Source organism: Rhinopithecus bieti, unplaced genomic scaffold (assembly GCF_001698545.2).
Source record: "Rhinopithecus bieti isolate Rb0 unplaced genomic scaffold, ASM169854v2 scaffold_10132, whole genome shotgun sequence".
NCBI lineage: Eukaryota > Metazoa > Chordata > Mammalia > Primates > Cercopithecidae > Rhinopithecus > Rhinopithecus bieti.
Window position 1 is genome coordinate 459,965 of NW_016806330.1, and position 18,463 is coordinate 478,427.

General features: G+C 36.8%; 1 protein-coding gene across 4 annotated transcripts; it reads right to left on the reverse strand.

Moving 5' to 3' along the window:
• Nucleotides 1–3,271: 3,271 nt before the first annotated feature.
• Nucleotides 3,272–17,253, reverse strand: PYHIN1 (pyrin and HIN domain family member 1). 4 transcript variants are annotated; one of them, XM_017875524.1, is made up of 8 exons: nucleotides 17,034–17,253; nucleotides 16,195–16,300; nucleotides 11,556–11,840; nucleotides 10,178–10,323; nucleotides 9,418–9,633; nucleotides 6,314–6,736; nucleotides 4,727–4,915; nucleotides 3,272–3,831 (listed from the first exon to the last, which is right to left on the reverse strand). In XM_017875524.1, exons 3-8 carry the CDS (start codon nucleotides 11,818–11,820, stop codon nucleotides 3,604–3,606), a joined length of 1,467 nt encoding a protein of 488 aa, XP_017731013.1. In that variant the 5' UTR covers nucleotides 11,821–11,840; nucleotides 16,195–16,300; nucleotides 17,034–17,253; the 3' UTR covers nucleotides 3,272–3,603. The 4 variants fall into 4 exon arrangements, with proteins under 4 accessions (XP_017731013.1, XP_017731014.1, XP_017731015.1 ...); XM_017875525.1 differs by having other exon boundaries at nucleotides 16,195–16,432; XM_017875526.1 differs by having other exon boundaries at nucleotides 9,466–9,633; nucleotides 17,034–17,250.
• Between the last annotated feature and the right edge of the window lie 1,210 nt (nucleotides 17,254–18,463).

The window sequence follows — 18,463 nt, forward strand, 5'->3', positions numbered from 1 at the left end:
ACAAAAAAAAAAAAAAAAAAAAAAAAAAAAGATAAAGGCACACTTATAGCCTTTATGGTCTCAGCCATAGTCATCCTGGCAACCGCTAGTGTGGCTGTTGCATCTATTACTGAATCAGTACAAACAGCTGCTTTTGTAGATAATATGGCCAGAAATGTGTCTAATAAACTTCTCTTACAGCAAGGTATAGATCAAAAGATTCTTGCACTACTGCGAGACCTCAAGGCTGCCTTAGAATATGTGGGGGAGCAACAAGATGTACTGGCATTCCGACAGCAATGAAACTGCCACTGGGGGCATAAACATATCTGTATCATTTCTCTACCATGGAGTCAATCAATACATGGTTGGGATGAGGTGAAACAACACCTCTGGGAAACCTTTCATGACAATTTAACAGCAGACATAAAGCAACTTAAAACTAAAATTTTAGAATCCTTTCACACTATAGATCTACACACCCAACAAACGGCCATATGGAAGGGTGTGCAAGATCATCTCTCCTGGTTAGAGCCCTGCTCCTGGGGGTCACTCTGACTGGAAAAGAATGCTGCTAATTATACTCATGGTTGTCTTATGTTATTTGCTAATTCTAGGATGCAAAGCCAGAATAAGAGCAATGACCACCCTGCCCAACAGACTTGTTGCTGCACATATCTGTATGCTTCAGTCCAGAGAACCTGATGCAGAAAACAGAAAAGGGGGACATGTGGTAGTTCAGTCAGGCTGGCAGAAAAATTTTAAGATGAAGTTATAGGACATAGACACAAATCTTCTTGGAAGGCTGGAAGGTTTTGTAAAAGTCTCAAGATAGGGCTATGGCTAAAAGCAGTCTAATTCTTACCTTGAGTAAATAGCTTAAAGTGGTTTCAAAGGAAGGTAGTTTATCTAAATAGCTTGTTTACTCATGTGATCTTAAGACCAACCTTTGATCAATCGTGGGTACATAATTGCTTTCTACTTGGGGGTGGGTGATCAGACTAATTACCTACAGGTGTATTGACTCAAAGCCTTTGTCAATTAAATCTGTGCTAAATAAATGCCTGCAGAGTGGAGGCTGTGGCTGCTACTCTTTACAGCACCTTCCTTGGTGTCTGTGATGGGCATGGACCCTTAGCCGAACTGACAGGCAGAATATCTGTGTCAGTGTATATTATTCATCTGTTGTTGGGTCAAGGTCTGTGGGACAAACCCCCACAGGTACCAGTGAGGACTTGTCCTAGGAAGGGATTTAAGCTGGCACCTGTGGAGAGGTGGGTTAGAGAAGAGACTAGAGAAAATGATACCAGCAAAGGAAGCAATCTATGTCAAAGCTTCTGATTTGGAAAAGACCATGGATAGTTTAAAATAAAACCTGAGGTGTGGTCATAAACAAAGTGAAAGAATGAAAGGTAACTGGAATATAGATAACGAACACATTCTTGTTATTCATCTTCCTTTATCTGGCTACATCCCCACAATCTCTCCTTACACCTGGACCAACAAAAGACAGTAATTCTCTTGAGTCAGGAATGATTTCATGAACATGTATTTTGTAAACACCAAAAGACAAAATCTAATAGGGTCTCAAAGAATATACTTCACTAATAATGATAAATTTTATTAAAGAGATTGTATTCAGTCTGGATCAATGAGTGCCTGTCCTGATCCAATCACCCTAGTAATTATGATGTTGTGAAGCACAGGAATGGGAAATGCAAGATAGTATTTTGTGTAAGAAACTGCATTATGTGGTTTTTGGGAGTAACTGAGAAACCTGATGCTGGAACCCATATGGAAATGAGTTCTTCACTGCAGTTCAATGCAGACTCTGCTCTGGGGCTGAATTAGGAGATTGAGGTCAGGAGTTTGAGTGGTTGTGTCCTTAGTTGTTGGGAGGAAAATAGATTATTTTTTTCTGGTTAATAATTTTCAATATGAGCCACAACATGGTAAATATTTTATCCGTTTTAACAGGACTCTCTCTTTGTGAATGTTTTCTGAAATATCTGTATAAGTGTAATTTCCCTAAATCTCCTCTTCTGCATATACAGAAACCAGAATTACAAACTTAGCTCTGAAAATGTCCGATGGGTGTTTATTAACTAAATCTTCCTAGTCAAGGAAATACACAAATGGGCACCTGTTTTCTGTTCTTTAGATTGTAGGAAATCCAGCTCTATATTTCTATCATCTATCTAATCACTGTGCTAGAAGGATTCTTTCAAATACACAATTCCAGATGCAGAATTCTGCTGTTTTGTAGTCTGCATCAGTTAACCAGAATCCTCAGGGCTGTCAATCATATTTAGAAATACTTAACAATCTACTTGAGCATTTGAAGTAATTTTTTAAACATTTTTTTCCAGAAGCAAGGACATAGGTCTCCTCAATCATATAATTTTCTCTATTTTCACTGATTTTTACCATTCATTAATAATACATTAATTTCCATTGTTCTACCACTTCTAGAATTCAGTTATCTACTATATAAAAAGCACTCTGTTATAGAGAAGAATGAGAGGACTCTAATTCTGGAGAGTGGCTTCTGTATGACTTTGTTCATTTTGGGTACCTTATTTTTGAGAAGCCCTGCAGAGCCTGGGCTATGCAAACAAACTCATTACATGACACTGTCAATTCTGAAATTTTTAAAATAAGTTGCTGACATTAGTATATCTCAACTTTAAAGCCATATATAATCATAAATTGCTCAAGTTTTACATTTCAGTAGGTCTGGATATGAATCCTGACTCTAACACTGTCTTTGAGAACTTGAAGATTTTTTTTATGTCTGCATATGTCTATTTTCTTCTATGTGCATTGGGACAGAAAGTAGCATCCTCTTGATGGTTATGAAGAAGGAATGAGATAATGTACATCAGGAACAACATTTAAGACCCAACACCTAATTAAGTGCTCAAATCATAGAAATATAATTATTGTCATTGTTGTTACATGTTCTATGCTGGAACTTGTAGTTTTTTTCTGTTCTACAAATATATCATGTGCTACACTGACCCTATTAAGGGAAACCCCAGATCAAGAAGTATGGAAAACGTCTTATATAATAAGCCTCTCTCTTCACTTCAGTGAAATTAGTAATTTACTCTCATTGACAGGAGGCCCTGTAAAAGTAAAGGGTAGGAGGACTCATCAGTTCTGCTATCTTGTATCACTGAGGACTTGCCAGAGGAAAATATTTAAGCTGGCATCTGAAATTTAAGGAAATTCTTGCCAGTGATGAGATGGGAGAAATGGATTCCCGACAATGAAATAGCATGTTTCCAAATATATACTTAGAATATTTATTTCAACTTGGAATGCTGAAAATAAAGTCAGAAATAGTACCAATAAGCAAAGGGGAAAGTTGTGAAAGAAATTGGAATGTGGGTCATAACGCACTCTTTGTCTTCATCTCTGTTTGTCTGGCCATTACCCCTCCCCCTCTCAATAGGTGGAGCAACACAAGATATTAGCCCTCTTGAGGTCAGCAATCATTGCACAAATATATTTTAGATAGCAAAGACTGTGATGTGGTAGTATCTCACTGTATGCATTCAGTAAACACATGGGTGATTTAATTTTATCAAGAGATTGTGGAAGAGAAACTCTTTTAACAGTCTAATGATCCCTGTAATTTATGTTTGGGAGATATGAGGCATGGGACCCAGGAAATTGTATCTTGGTGAAGGAACTGCTGGATGGGGTTGTTGGCGGCATCTGAGGAGTCTTGGGACGGCTTTCAGGTAGGGTTGTGCCAGCCTCTGAAGGTTTTGGATGCTGACTCCGTTCCTGGGGTAGTGCCATGCCCCTGGAGTCATGGCTTCTCTGGCTTGTATTTCTGTGTATCTGAAAGTATTCATTTTTTTTTTGTTTAATGTTTTTTAATATTAGGGAAAGCACAACATCTTTAAATATGTGAGACTATCATCCTTTATTAAATTCTAATAGATGTCATTACCTTTAAAAATTGCCTCTATCTAATGTATTCTTCCAGGCAACTGCCAATATATTTTTTTGCTAAAATGTAAAATGATCTAACATTCTTAGTAAAATAACATCTTTATTTACTTATTTTTTAAAAATGAACTCCATTTTTGTCTTTATGGCATAAGACAGATGAGAAAAGGACTACTTGTTACCTGTCTTGCATGAGTTTTTCTTACCTTTCCACATATGCCAAAGTTGTACAGAACTCACTATGCTGTTTCTCACTTTTAACGTTTGTATGCAACATTTTGTCTGCCTGAAGTCTTTCCAATGTCTGTCTTTACCTTGTTAAGAGCAGTAGTATCTAGTGCATACTGGTTTGTCATAATGTACAAGGAAGGCAATGGAATACAAAATGTATATCCATGATCTCATTTGATTTTCAAGCCAGTCTTACGAGGAACATGTAAGCTATTTCTCTAATATCATGCACCTAAATGAGCAAAATATATACCAAGCCTATCTTACTGCAAAGAACTTGGTTTTGATAACTAACTTCAATTAGGCCTGTGCCCTCTGAATTTCTTCAAATATTTTAGTAGTTAGCACAAGTTTCATGTCTTTTTGAAGAAGATAATTAATGTCATTCTCTTAATATATTTTACTAATTTTCTCTAAGTGTAAGTGCAAGGGCATCATTTGGTTTCTCATGAACTTGCAGAATTTTAAGTGTAAAACAACAGAAGTATGGTTTCCTAAAACTTAAAGCAAATGATTTTCATCTTTGGGAAACTAATATTTGTTTATTTCTCACCTGGATGAAACTATGCATTTCTGACATCAGTTTTGACTTATTTTCCCTCTTTCGCAGTCGAAAGCAGAAGAGTTGAAGCTTATCTCCTTTTCCACAGGGGATATCGTGGCATTCTCCTTTTCCTACTACAGTCATACTTCCTGTTTTATCCTGAATTTCATAGATTGTTGTCTTCCTATTTACAATTTTCTGCAACAAAAAATTAATATGTTTGTGAGAACATAGTAACTACTGTACATAAGGGAAAGTTTCTTGTGACAGATTAAAAACAAGATGCAAGACAACAACTCCTAGTACTGTATCAACATACAATACATATGCCTTAGTCTAGATCATCTCATAGAGCTCTTCCTCAATATCCTTTTTGTTTAAGTCCTTAACGTTCTAAGTATTTCTATTACAGTTCTAGAGCAATGAGTTATCTTCCCAATTTCAACTTCTTTCACCTCCAAGACAGCTATGCTTCCCAAAGCACCTTGATACAAAGGAACCTGAAGTCCTTGGTAGGCTTATTCGGCCTCTGCCCCTATGCAAAAAGAATGGGCATCTGTTACAACTAATTATTTGCTATGTTATGAGGAATCTGTAATAAAAAACAAGCTTTTAGTAACTATCTAATTACTTTTTTGACTTTCTCCATTTACTAAATCTCTTTCAACATCTCCCATCCTGAAATCAGGTCCTTAAGTTCAAACATTCCAATTTCTTACTCATCAAGGCTATTACTTATTGTTCTGGATGTGCATTTCTAAGGATAATTTCTTTAAGAGTGTGTACAGAAAGCAATGCTGCTAAAATAAGAGGTCATTCTAGAAAATAAATATAACAGATTGAGAGCTGTTGATCATCTAAGAAATTACTGGAATCAATAGCCAGGTATAGACGGTTTTCTGAGTTGGAATGTCTCATGCTAACTGGTTTCATAAATTTTGACAGTAACATATCAGAAAAATTATTCTGCTCTTTTTTTGTGACATATCTAATATACGAGTACAGATTACTTGACTTTCCAAGTATCATCCAAATTTATGTTTCTCAGTTGTTCAATACTTTTTGATGAACAGGCTTCATTTGGTCAGAACATTGTCCTACCTGTTTTCTGCAGTTGATTTCCAGGTATAATCAGTCAATTCATTTCTTGCCCTGATTGTCAAAACTGGAACTCAAGCCTCAAAGGACAATACTTTATTCAAAATGAAAATAATGTGATTTTTGCTACAATTGAGATTATAATCAAAGAAATAAGTTCAGTATTATGTTTGTATGGATCTAGATCCCTCACTGTCCTTGATCATTATGACTCATAATAGGTAGTCATAGCTGATGAAGTCTCAAGGTTTCTCAGTGAATGTTTTACTAAAGAACTTCAGGGTGATATTTTAGAAAGAAAAACATGGGAATGAGAACATTAATAGTTCCCTAATCCTGGTCTTAACCTTGAAGAAGACTTTACTTACTTGTCAGTAGTTTTGAGAGAGTCCTGAGTTCTAATGTTAAGTAAATATGCAAACTTCCATTTAGCACATCAGGGGTTTTAACTTCACGTGTTATTGTAGAAAATGCAACAAAACAGCTTTGATGCCTTACCGTATGTAGCATATATAATCCATATACAATATATCCTGAAGTTTGTTTGTGAAGAATATTGATCTTCGGAGTTTTCTTTGCTCTTATGATGATGTCCTTTGGAACCTCAAACATTTGGTCAGGACCAGCTTCAGATACAGAAGAGGCTTCATTCACCTCTAGGAGACTATTATGTTTAGAATAATTTGATATAATGATGATTCTCTTTTTAATGAATTTCCCCTTCAAGTTGATGTTTAAAACCTTCACATGAAAGAACTGTGTCTGCGTAGCCACTGTAGCATGAAACATTCTTCTTTGCTCGTTTTCTGAGAATTCATATTTAAATATCTTTGTTGCACTTAGTACCATCACGATCATTGGGTCTTTTGGGAAAATATTTTTACTGGGAGTTGCCTGACGGTTGGCCAATGGTTTTAGGCTCTGTGCATGATAAAAAGGGAATACAAAAAAGAAATTTTTGAGTGAGGAATACAGAATTGCTCTTCAATGACCTCAAGTCACAACATTGGGCCCCCAAAACGGTTATAGATGTGTAGAGCTAGGGCCAGGATATAGGGAAGGAGAGGATATCCTGAAGTAGTCTCATAGCCAAATGCAGTAATATAGGAGACCACATGGTAAAGGAAGACTCTTCTCTAAACAGAATAATCCTTAAAATGTAAGATATAATAGCAACATAAGACAAGTGGATGCTGAGCTGATTATCATGAAGTAACTTAAAATAAATTTAGGATAAAATAATGAATTGTAGTTTTACTCTTACCAGCTTAAAATGCCAGAGCATAAAAATAGACAAAATACAACTGAATAGCACTGAAATGGTAAAGGGTATCTATCACAAACCACATACATCAATAGTGTTTAGTTATTACCAATGTAGACAGGGCAATTTTTAGCATACAACTCATACTTTTCCTGCCTAAGATAAATACTGTTAAAGCAGGTGAGAATACCTGTGGGCTAAACCCCTCAGAATGCCCTCATCTCAGTAGGTTCAGGCTACAGACACTCTACAGAGTGTCATTTCCACCATTGCAGCCTTTCTCAATGTCAGGGCTCTAGGAGGTAGCATGCTGGCAGAAAACCAAGGATCAGAGTGGATTGTCTTTAATATCCTTTCTCTATAACATCCAGGTTTCCTTAAATTGCAGCAGAACACATTAATGAAGGAAAAGTTGTTCAATTTCAAGAAAAAGCACTGGAGGAATAGGTAGGCCTCATTCACAAACTAGCAGCTCCTGAGTGGTCTGATCTGGAATACCATATACAGTGATCATCTGTGAGTGATTGGACTTTATTTGATCTGACTTTTCATCCATGCGACCCATTCAGCCTAACACAGAAAAGTCCTTTCCCAATGCAAGTTAATCAGTAACCGTAGACTCATCCATGAGAACATTAATAGTAACCAATATACAACCTCACAAGGAGCCACATGAATACAACACCTGCATGAAGGGGATCATAATAACTGCTCAGAGAGACATAATAGGACATTATATTATATTATGGTATTTTCAGAAAAAATATGTGTATACATAGGAGTAAATATGAGAGGGTATATAGAGAAATGTGGCAAATTATGGATGCTGGAATTTCATGTAAATTTAATTAAGTTTGATCCGGTTTGTCTGCATTCATTCCTTTTTTTTTTTTTTGAAATAGTCTTATATTAATACAAAATCTAATGTAACAAAAAAGGGAATAGAGCATGTTCCAATTAAGGTTGGTGTTGTGGTTTCATCACTTGTTGCCTATCATAGTTGATCTCCTCTATTGTGTATCACAAATACAGAACATTCTTTCTTATAATAAAGCTCATTAGAGTTTCAATTAGTTTTTAGACTATTGCTGATACATGCATACAGTAAGGCTGACCTGTCCGAATTTGAGACGAGTACAACATTATAAGGATTATCAGAATCATGCAATTATTAATTGTAGTTTACTTTCTTTCATTTGTAAGTCTTGGTGTATCATCTTCTGTCTGCCTACATTTTTCCAAACTCCTGAGCTCTCTTCCCTATTCCATCACTTCTCTTTGTTTTTACAACTTTTGGCCTCACAATAGGTATCTTTGACTGAGTCAGATGACCTTTATTTGTCATTTGCTTAGCTGCAGTGGTTTATATCTTAGAATATGTTTTTTTTTTTTTTTACTTCTTTATTTTGAGACGGAGTCTCACTCTGTCGCCCAGGCTGGAGTGCAGTGGTGCGATCTCGGCTCACTGCAACCTCCACCTCCCTGGTTCAAGCAATTCCCATGCCTCAGCCTCTCAAGTAGTTGGGATTACAGGCACGTGCCACCGCACCCAGCTAATTTTTTTCTATTTTTAGTGGAGACGGTGTTTCACCATGTTGGCCAGACTGGTCTCGCACTCCTGACCTCAGGCAATCCACCTGCTTCGGCCTCCCAATGTCCTGGGAATACAGGTGTGAGCCACTGGTTTTTCATTTTTTCATTGAGTAAAGGTATTTATTGGAAGTTTCCCATGAGGCAGACACTGAAGTAGGCCCTGGTTTACGATGGTCCACAGAATTACAAACTAACCCTAATCTTGGAACTATGTTGAGTAGGTGGAAAAGATAAACACTTCTTAACTTGAGTTGTCATAAACAGTAGAATAGAAAGAAATTCCTAGGAAACAGAACATCATGAAGATTTAACCTAAGTTACAGGAGTCTAAGTGAGTATTCCCTGAGGATAAGATCTCAGTATTGGGATCCAGAGGGTGGATAAGGTTGGCAGTAAGAGTTTTAAGGTGAAAGAAATATGGTGTGCGAAAATCCTAAAGGAAAAAGGAGCATGGTGTACGTCAAAGAAACTTGAACAAATTAGTGAGCAAAGGGAAGGGGTGTGAAACACATGGGGGCAGTAGACAGTGAGTCCATTGCTGAAAGTTCCAGATTCCACAACTCTCTCTCTCTTCTCCAGACAACACAGGACAGAAAACTTTCTGCAGTCAGAGATAATATCAAGTTCATCAAGTATCCCTTTGGAAGCAAAATATTAAAATGCAGTGAATTCTCAATCTATACATTTGATTTACTGGCTGATTATTGATGTCATTTTTCAGTAGAGGATGAAATCAGATTCTTACACTTTGGGTTGAAGAAAATGAATCAGAAGGGGACCAGGAAGAGTGTACCTCAGTTGAGGAAGTGTTGGGTGGAGCTGATGATGAGGTCTGGGGAGGTGGGGAACAGCCCATGGCTGTGGACATGCTGGCTTCTGCAGAGCAGGAAGGCTGAGTCTGCTCTTTGGACATCTTACTCCTTTTGGTTCCAGTCTCTTCTTTAGATGGTTTTCTTCTTTTCTACAAGTAGTTTATTTTTCTTGTTAATTATTTTCAGTGTCAAATGAAGCAGAACACATTTTCATTACAAGGCAGGATGTTTATTATATATAAATTATTTTTCTTGGAAACTTAAGAGGGGGCTGTACATCCTCAGGCCAATTGAAAGAACAGGGCATAGATGGTTTCATTTCAAAAAGGGGAGTGGAGAAAGTAACACACATCACTCCTTAATTATTTGTATTTTTGGATATGCTGATTTGCAGTTAAAAAACTAGGCTTTTGTAAACACAGGAAACATTTTTTTATCTGACTCTCAAGTTAAATCCTTCTCTATTGGGGATGAAAATATACTTATTTTATACATATTTACATTATGTTTACTAAAGCATTTAACTTGTTGCCTCACAGAAATAAGATGATCAGTTATTATGTAATTTGATAAATCTGAAACTTGATGGGAAACATAGGAAGAAATCACTGTCTGCTGGAGAGATTGAGTGGAAGAGCCATAGCAGAGCTTCCACTGTGAGACTTGAAGCCTGCTCTTCTTCCTGAAGCTTACCTGAAGTCCAAGAGTCTCCTCTGCTCCTTTAGCTGTGAGTGTGTTGCTTGTGGTGGATGCAGGTGTAGCAGGATCCACTTCTTTCTGTTTCCTCGTTTTAGATGGGGTTGTTCCTTTGACTGGAATGGATTCCATTTTATTCACAACTAATGCAGAAAAAAGGAAGATGTATAAACCCAGAGCAGATGATCGGGGACAGCTGAAGCAGTTTCAATACTATTTGCTCTTAGTGCCTGCTTGAGAGTTCAGGTGTGTTTTAGTCTGCCTCTGTTGCGTTAGCCTAGTCTAGCTTCCAGGAGGCCAGCAGGAGAAACAAAGGCACAAACACTGACTCATACTCTTCAGTGCTTTCATCACTCCTCCTCTGTGCAGTGAGGACATCCTTCCTGTCCTCTGAACTCCGTGTGCCTCAGTCAAACCCGTTCCCAATCCTATTCTTCTATCATTTCCTTTTAAAATGTAAGGTTCTCATGATGCTGCCTGCTCAGTCACATTCTCCAGATAATCTATTCAAATTACAGAAACCAGTGAAAGGAGATGTTATATAGGTTTGTGAGGTGAGATATTGTGACTTTTGACTTTTTTATTTTTTATTTTTATTTTTTGAGATGGAGTCTCACTCTGTCACCCAGGCTGGAGTTAGTGGCGCGATCTCGGCTCACTGCAAGCTCCGCCTCACAGGTTGACGTCGTTCTCCTGCCTCAGCCTCCCGAGTAGCTGGGACTACAGACGCCTGCCACCACGCCTGGCTAATATTTTTTGTATTTTTTAGTAGAGACGGGGTTTCACTGTGTTAGCCGGGATGGTCTCAATCTCCTGACCTCGTGATCTGACTGCCTTGGCTTCCCAAAGTGCTGGGGCTACAGGCATGAGCTACCACACCTGGCCGACTTTGTTTTAATTATTTTAACTCAATGATATGACAAAAGGGGAGGTCTTCATACTACCAGGAGCAATGCTTACATTTAAATACTATGTTATCTTTTGTATTATAAAGAATGATGATGTGTTGAATATTCTCAATAGAATGGACACATTAATTGGCTAAATGTACATATCTCAATATAAACAACAGTTTTTTATAATTTTATTTTGTCATTATGTAGTCTTTCAAATGTACTAGAAGTCTCAGTCTGTCTTCAACTCCCTCTCCTTTTTGTTCTTTTACTGCACCTCAACTCCGATATATGTCAATCTACATTAGTAATGGAATGCCATAAGTTGTCAACTTGTTGGCATCTGAAGTACCAACAATGTCATGGCCAGTGAGTCACAAATTGGGAAAAGGATGTATCAGCTATGACCAAGGTGGCATCTAATCAAGGTTGGGAAGGGTGGGGATGGTTGCAGCGGATGGGTGTTCCCTCTTCCCAATTACCTTTTAACTTTTCTCTTTTAAGAGTTTCAGCAAGGTCTCCCAGTGTTGGTATTTCTTTGAAGAATTCTATTAGTTTGCCCAAACCAGCATCACCTGGGAACTTTTCTTCCATCAAGTCAGCAATCTGAATTTTGTCATACTCTTCTTTCATTTTTGGATTAAGTTTTAAATCGTTGCTCAGTAAGGATTTAACAATTCTAAAATGATAATCATTGATGACCTCCAATCCTTTTAGTAGAACAATTTTCTTGTAGTTATTTGCCATCTCTAAAGATATAAGTGAGCCTACAAGAGAAAAATGGTAGACAGTGTTACACATGTATACAGACAATTTAAAAGAAGATGTATGCCTCTGTGAATGAGTGGCCCGTAAGAAAGAGTTGTTCATGCATATGTGTGGTAAAGAAGGACTTAATGACCAAATATGTTACTGTAGAAATTGAGTGAAGAACTGTTTCTTTAGGAATGTCCAAGTAATTCTTCCCATTGAATGAGGGTAGTTGAATTGGGTCCAGGTGTTAGAAGGACGTCTGTGAACAAGCAATTGTCTCAGTGTTTAGAGTATGGGCTGTGCAGTGTCAAAGTCCTTGGTTCCTCTTCCCATCCTTTATTGGGGCTGGGGCCTATCCCCCAAAACCTGTCTGTTGTTTCTTAAATCTTCCCACACCCACCACTATGACTGGAGTGGCCTAGGTGTAAACAGGCTGCAGCCTCCCACCTTACATGAATAACTTTCTGCCACAGCGCTACAGTTTCATGCTGGGGCACCGACACTATTCTCCTTAACTCTTCTCTTGTCAGCTATCATTAGTATCCTCTTCCTTGGTGTTGGACCCTGCTGTATTTGTCCTCTGTGCCCATAAAACTATCACTTTCCTGGACATCTACATTTTCTCTATTGCAGAACACAGGATTTATTGGCTGGAATATTTCGATAGTTGCTTGATTTTTCTTTTAGGCTCGATTTGTCTAATTCATTTTCATTTAACAGATCCACATTTGTCTCTATAAAACACATTTTTATCCCACTGAAATGTTTCAATATTTGCTCATTTTCTTTTCAATACATTCCTTGCTTCTTGTATTGGTTTCAGAAAACTTTGAATAATCTGCGTTTTTTTTTTTTTTTTTAAACCTCTGGCACTTGTGTGTTCCTTATATCTTAGAATTCAGAAGTATAAAACATTTTCATGCTTCATGACTTTGCTAATTCTCTTCTCATTACCTGGAAAGCCACATTCCTGTCTCTAACTACCTCTCCTACAACCTTTAAGACTCAACTGAGAGTTTGTCTTCTAGGAATTTTCAGAGTCCCCTTAAGGACACAGTATTACTCCTCTGGACCTCTTTAGTGCCAGTGCACTTTAGCACATGATGACACACAAAGCATGTTATGGATTCCTATTTCCTTTTTAAATTATCACAGCACTTTGCGAGGCCGAGGGAGGCAGTTCACCTGAGGTCAAGAGTTCAAGACCAGCCTGTCCATCATGGTGAATCCCTGTCTCTACTAAAAGTACAAAAGTTAGCCAGACATGGTGGTGGGTGCCTGTAATCCAAGCCACTTGGGAGGCTGAGGCAACAGAATCACCTGAACCCGGGAGGTGGAGTCTGCAGTGAGCAGAGATCACGCCACTGCACTCCAGCCTGAGTGACAAAAGCAAAACTCCATCTCAATGAAAACAAATACCAAAACAAATATTTTAATTATAGAAAGCATGTATTTGTGTACCTCTTATGTAATTAAGATATTTAAATTCCTTGGGCTGTTAATTGCTTTCTTCTTGAGAGACCATGAGTGTCCTCAGATTGAAAGCATAGAATGAAGGAAAAAATCTATACAAAGACAAATAGTCAAACTGAAGCATATAAAAAACAAATAAATACTCCATACGCCTCTGAGAATGAAGAATAGATCACCTGCAAAGATCCAAAAATTAGATTGAAACTGATTCTCAACAACAAATCTACTGGAAACAGGAGAATGGAATCATTTTTATATAATTCTGGTCCAAAATCCCATATAAATTGCTAAACAAAAAGTTTAGAAATGGGAAGTTTTGATTTGTTTTGTGAGTATGACAATACAATTAACTTGCACAATGAAACCAGATGTGAGATTACAGGAGGCTATGTATGATTTTTATTTATTCCACTTAAACACAGATATTCATATATTTTGATGCTGAAATATTAGTGCTTTTGTTTTGCAGTAATGACACTGATAACATTGGGGTTTCTAGAAAATGTGCATTAAGTAATCTTTTAAACCTCCAAGTTCTGATTTTCAAAACATATTGAGCCTCCCAGGTACAAAAGAAATGCTCTCATCTTGTCTTAAAGGGAAAAATAATTTTTAAAACTAGAATTTCAATCTAAACAAAATGATATTTAAACAAAAGATCCTGCAAAAACTATTCTCTGAACTCAAGGCCTTTACTAGTGTGTCCAGACAAAGATGCACACAGAAACATTTTTTGGAAGTATTTTCAATAGAAAATTTAAAAAATAATTTTAAAAGCTGCAGGCCAAAACACGAGTAAGAATGAAAAACGAACTTGATTATGCATGCCTATGTCTTAAAAAGAAAGCACTGATCAAAGAAAAGAGAAACAGAAAGTATACCAACATGGTGGAGGGAGGGAAGAAAAAGAATGTGACAGTTTACTAATGTAATTGTCTTAGAGGGTGAGATGGAAATGTAAGTTTAAAAAAAAGACAAGTAGGAGAATATAGAAGAGTTATAAATTGAAGTGAAGATAGCAGAAACAGGCCAAAATATGTTAATTATTAGCCTATACATAAAGAGCTTAACTAATTAAATGACAACTTTTATCAAATTTGATTTAAAATATCTATATGTATGTTGTCAGTGAAAGATCACTGAAAAGTGAAAAAGAAATTTAAATTATCATGCGAGGAGAAACTAGAAGAAAGCCAGCTTATCTATGTTAGAATCATTTTAAAAAAGATCTTACGACAAAGAGTATTATCAGATACCCTATGGTAAAAGGGTGAATTCCTGTGAAGATACAATAATTTAAATTATAAATTTATCTAATAATAATAAATGTATATTATTTTTCATTATTGTATAGTCTTTCATGATAATATATGGTTATATAATATATTTATCTTCATATACACACATATGTACACACACTGCCACAAATATATATATTTATATGTGTATGTTTATGTTTAGAAACATGTATGCATGATCACATACCACACATAATATACACTATATATATGCATATGAGCATATCTATATATTATATATATGAATTTGAGAGAAGTACAAGAAAATACCGTCTTATAATAGGAGTTTTTATATCTTCCAATACTAAATGAACAAAGTAAAAAAATAACATTTTTACAAATTTGAGCAACATAATTGATAGCAGTATTTATCTAACATATATAAATTCTGAAATCAACATTTAAAATCTCATATTCTAGTCAAGTACACTGAAATATTGCACCAGGCTATACAGAAAGACTTCTAAAAATTCTAAACTTTGCAATATAAATCTATTTCAAATGGACTTCCCTGCCTCTCTCCTATACATTGCCACTAGAAAAATAAAAAATCATTAACTTTCAGGAGGGCAGGAAGTAATCTTAAAATGACTGAAAAACTGCCTTTTACACCTGGTGTAGAATGATGCTTATGTAAAAGTTAAACATACTTTTGAAAACATTGACACAAATTATTTGAATAATTGTGTTTGCAAAATGGATAAATTTTCTACTGTGTTTTCATTTGTAGAATAATATTACTTACAAAACGTTCTCACATACGTTTGTGTGTGAGAACATGTTTTGTAAAATTGAGATAATACCGTAAAACACAGCTCTACATCTAGATGTCTTTTTTGCTTAATATTATTTCCTGATACTTTGTGCACAACATTATCTTGTCTTATTTTATCTTCTACTTTCATTTTAGGTTCAGGGAGAACATGTGCAGGCTTGTTAAATGAGTAAACTGTGTGTCGCTGAGGCTTGTTGTACAATGATCCCATCACGAAGGTAGTGAGCACAGTACCGGATAGATAGCCGTCTAACACACATACTGCTCCCACCTTTCCCTCTCAAGTAGTCCCTAGTGTCTAATGTTCCCATTTTGTGTCCATATGGATTCAATGTTTAGCTTCCACTCATAAGTGAGAACATGCAGTATTTGGTATTTCTGTGTTAGTTCACTTAAGATATTGTTCTCCAGCTATATCCATGTTGTGCATATACAGCATGGAATACTATGCAACCATAAAAAAGAATGAAATCATTATCTTGTCTTTTGCCTAGACCCCTGTGGCCACCAAGCTTTCTAACCTCAGAGAATACATACTCAGAGAATTTGTTTTAAAATCTGCAGTGGTCAAAATGCATATTCCTTCATTCGTGCCCCAGTTGTAGAATAAAGGATATCTACTATCTCTGAAGTAAGTAAAGAATTGGAAGTAGTAACTGCAGTTTTCACTTTTCTGAATATAGTTGATACCAGCTGTACTCCCTTCACCCCACTGCTCTGAAGAACCAATATTAATTTTTCCCTTGTGATTTTGTGGATTTCAAGGAAACATCTAGATCTTTTCTATACCCACAGTATAGAAAAAATACCCACAGTACCCACCTTACTGGGAATTTCTTCAACAGTAGTTCAGATCTTGAGATCTTCAGAAATGTAGGAAATGAGGATTGTTTTGAGTAGGGAAATCAATCAGTAAAGCTCTGAGAAACTGAAATACAGGATGTTATAATCTCCTGAAATGCTAAGAAAATGAAGTATTTTCAAAGACAGTAAGGGAAAATGGCCGTCCTTAGAGTCACTTCACTTGACTAGTACTGGCTTCCTCATACTCTGCTTTGCCCTAGGGAGAGAGGAGTTGTGAAACAATGTGCAGACTCCTCCCACCTCCCACCAGTGTTTTTTGCTTTCCATCCTGTTAGAGAAAATGAACAGTTTCTTTCCTGCAGGTATCTTATCAAAGTAAAATTTATATCAAAGTTATATTTAAATTTTTTTTTTCTTACAAATGTTGATATCTGAATGGAGTTCCAACCTTAGAACTTTCTTAGCCAGCAGATTTACATGTGGGTCATTAGGGACCTCTATTCCGATGAATGATTTTCAAATATAAGAGGAAGCAAGGTGGCTTCTTCTCCCTCCTTTCCTGTGCACAGAGTGGCAGTGGCAGGAGGAGATCTTGGTAGGAGCATCTATTGCTACCAGTACTTTACTGCATCTCCTGCATGGGAGAATGTCTGCTATGAAATGGCAATTGGTTTAAATACTACCTGAAGCATTCACCCAGTTATTAATAGTTGACAAACCTAGGGCTTTCCATATCAGAAAGTTATTACAAATATGTAAATCCTTTCTCAAATATATATGAAGGAGTTTAACACTAGCTGTCCTCTTGACTATGACTAGGTTACTTAACCTCAATGATTAGATTCACGACTACTCACGTTTTCTTCATTATTCATGGAAAAACACAAGTGGATAGTGGGCTCGCAACATGACAGCATTGAAGCCTTGAAAATCCTGGAAAATGCACTGAACTTCGGTAGGGTGAGAGTCCTGTTAAATCATTTTCTCAGCAGTATTTTTTCTGTTAAGGGCAGTGGATGTCCTTCAGAGTACTGTAGTCCCAAGATGTCAAATAAATGACACCAACTGGCAGATGATGTTGTGTTAACCCAGCAGCAGATCTGCAAGCAGGATGTGGCTGTGAGTGGAAAGTGGGGCCCCAAATATAGCTGTAGGGGAGAAAACATATATATTTTTTAAATTTCCCTTTTTAGGTTCTTAGCTGACACTCTCCTGAAAACGCCAAATTAACAAGAAAAACAAGCAGTTTATTAATGTGTGCTCTACCTATCACAAGGGATAGGCCTCAGTTCAAAAGTATTTCTCTCTCCAGGCTGTGGCTTAGAAACCTTGTTTAAATAGTGTTTCAATAAAAAGCCACAAATCCTATACAGTGAAAAGCAAAGGAGAAAGCAGTACCAGTCATTTAAAAGGTGGGAAAATGTGGGATGTTCCCAGATTCCTCAGGTTTCTGGTGGTGCCTTCTCTGGGCTGAAAAGCAAGTGCTTTCTCCAGTAAATAAGGATTTATGTCCTACCATCAGGCAAATAGTGCCTGAGGCAGCATATTCCCCTGCATTTTCTGTGTGTTTAACTTAACAGTCCTAAGTATTTTGAGAAGTATTTTTGGTTTCCTTCACAAATAATACAAATGATCTGAGGCCATCTTGGAGCAGAAGAAAGCTGATCATCTTAGTATAACCTGGGGTCACGGAGAGGATAGTTGAAGTCTGGATTTGGAAACATATGATAACTTTATCAAAGCAAAAGTAAGTCAAGAAAAAGCAAGGAGGATCTGGAAGGGTGGCCATAAAAATACCTTTGAGTGTTCATGGTTTTGTAGGTTTACATGCTGTTAATGTGGAGACACTGAGTTGGTCTTAAGATAATAGGTAGAGAGGGATATTAGGAAGGTCAGGTTACCCCAATTCAAAGGTCAGAGAGTAGAGGAAACTTGGTATAAATTATCGTGTTTCAGGACATTTTCTCTCCCCTTTTGGTAATAATTTCATGCAGAGTAATGCCTTTCGTTAGGACTCCAGCATACAACACACAAATTACTGTCACCAGTGAAGACAATTCAGAACATTGCTCCGTAATCCATACTGTGCAGATAAAATTGTAATAGATGAAGCAAAGAAATGCTTTAAAAATGTGCATTTGTACTGATTCTGAAGCAGTGGGCAATAATTTGCAATTTGTGCCATCACACAGAAAGCTCATTAATAGAACATACAAGAGATCCTGATAAAGGGGAAAAAGTATGGATGAACCTTCATGACTTTATCATCTGAAGTACTAATTCCCAT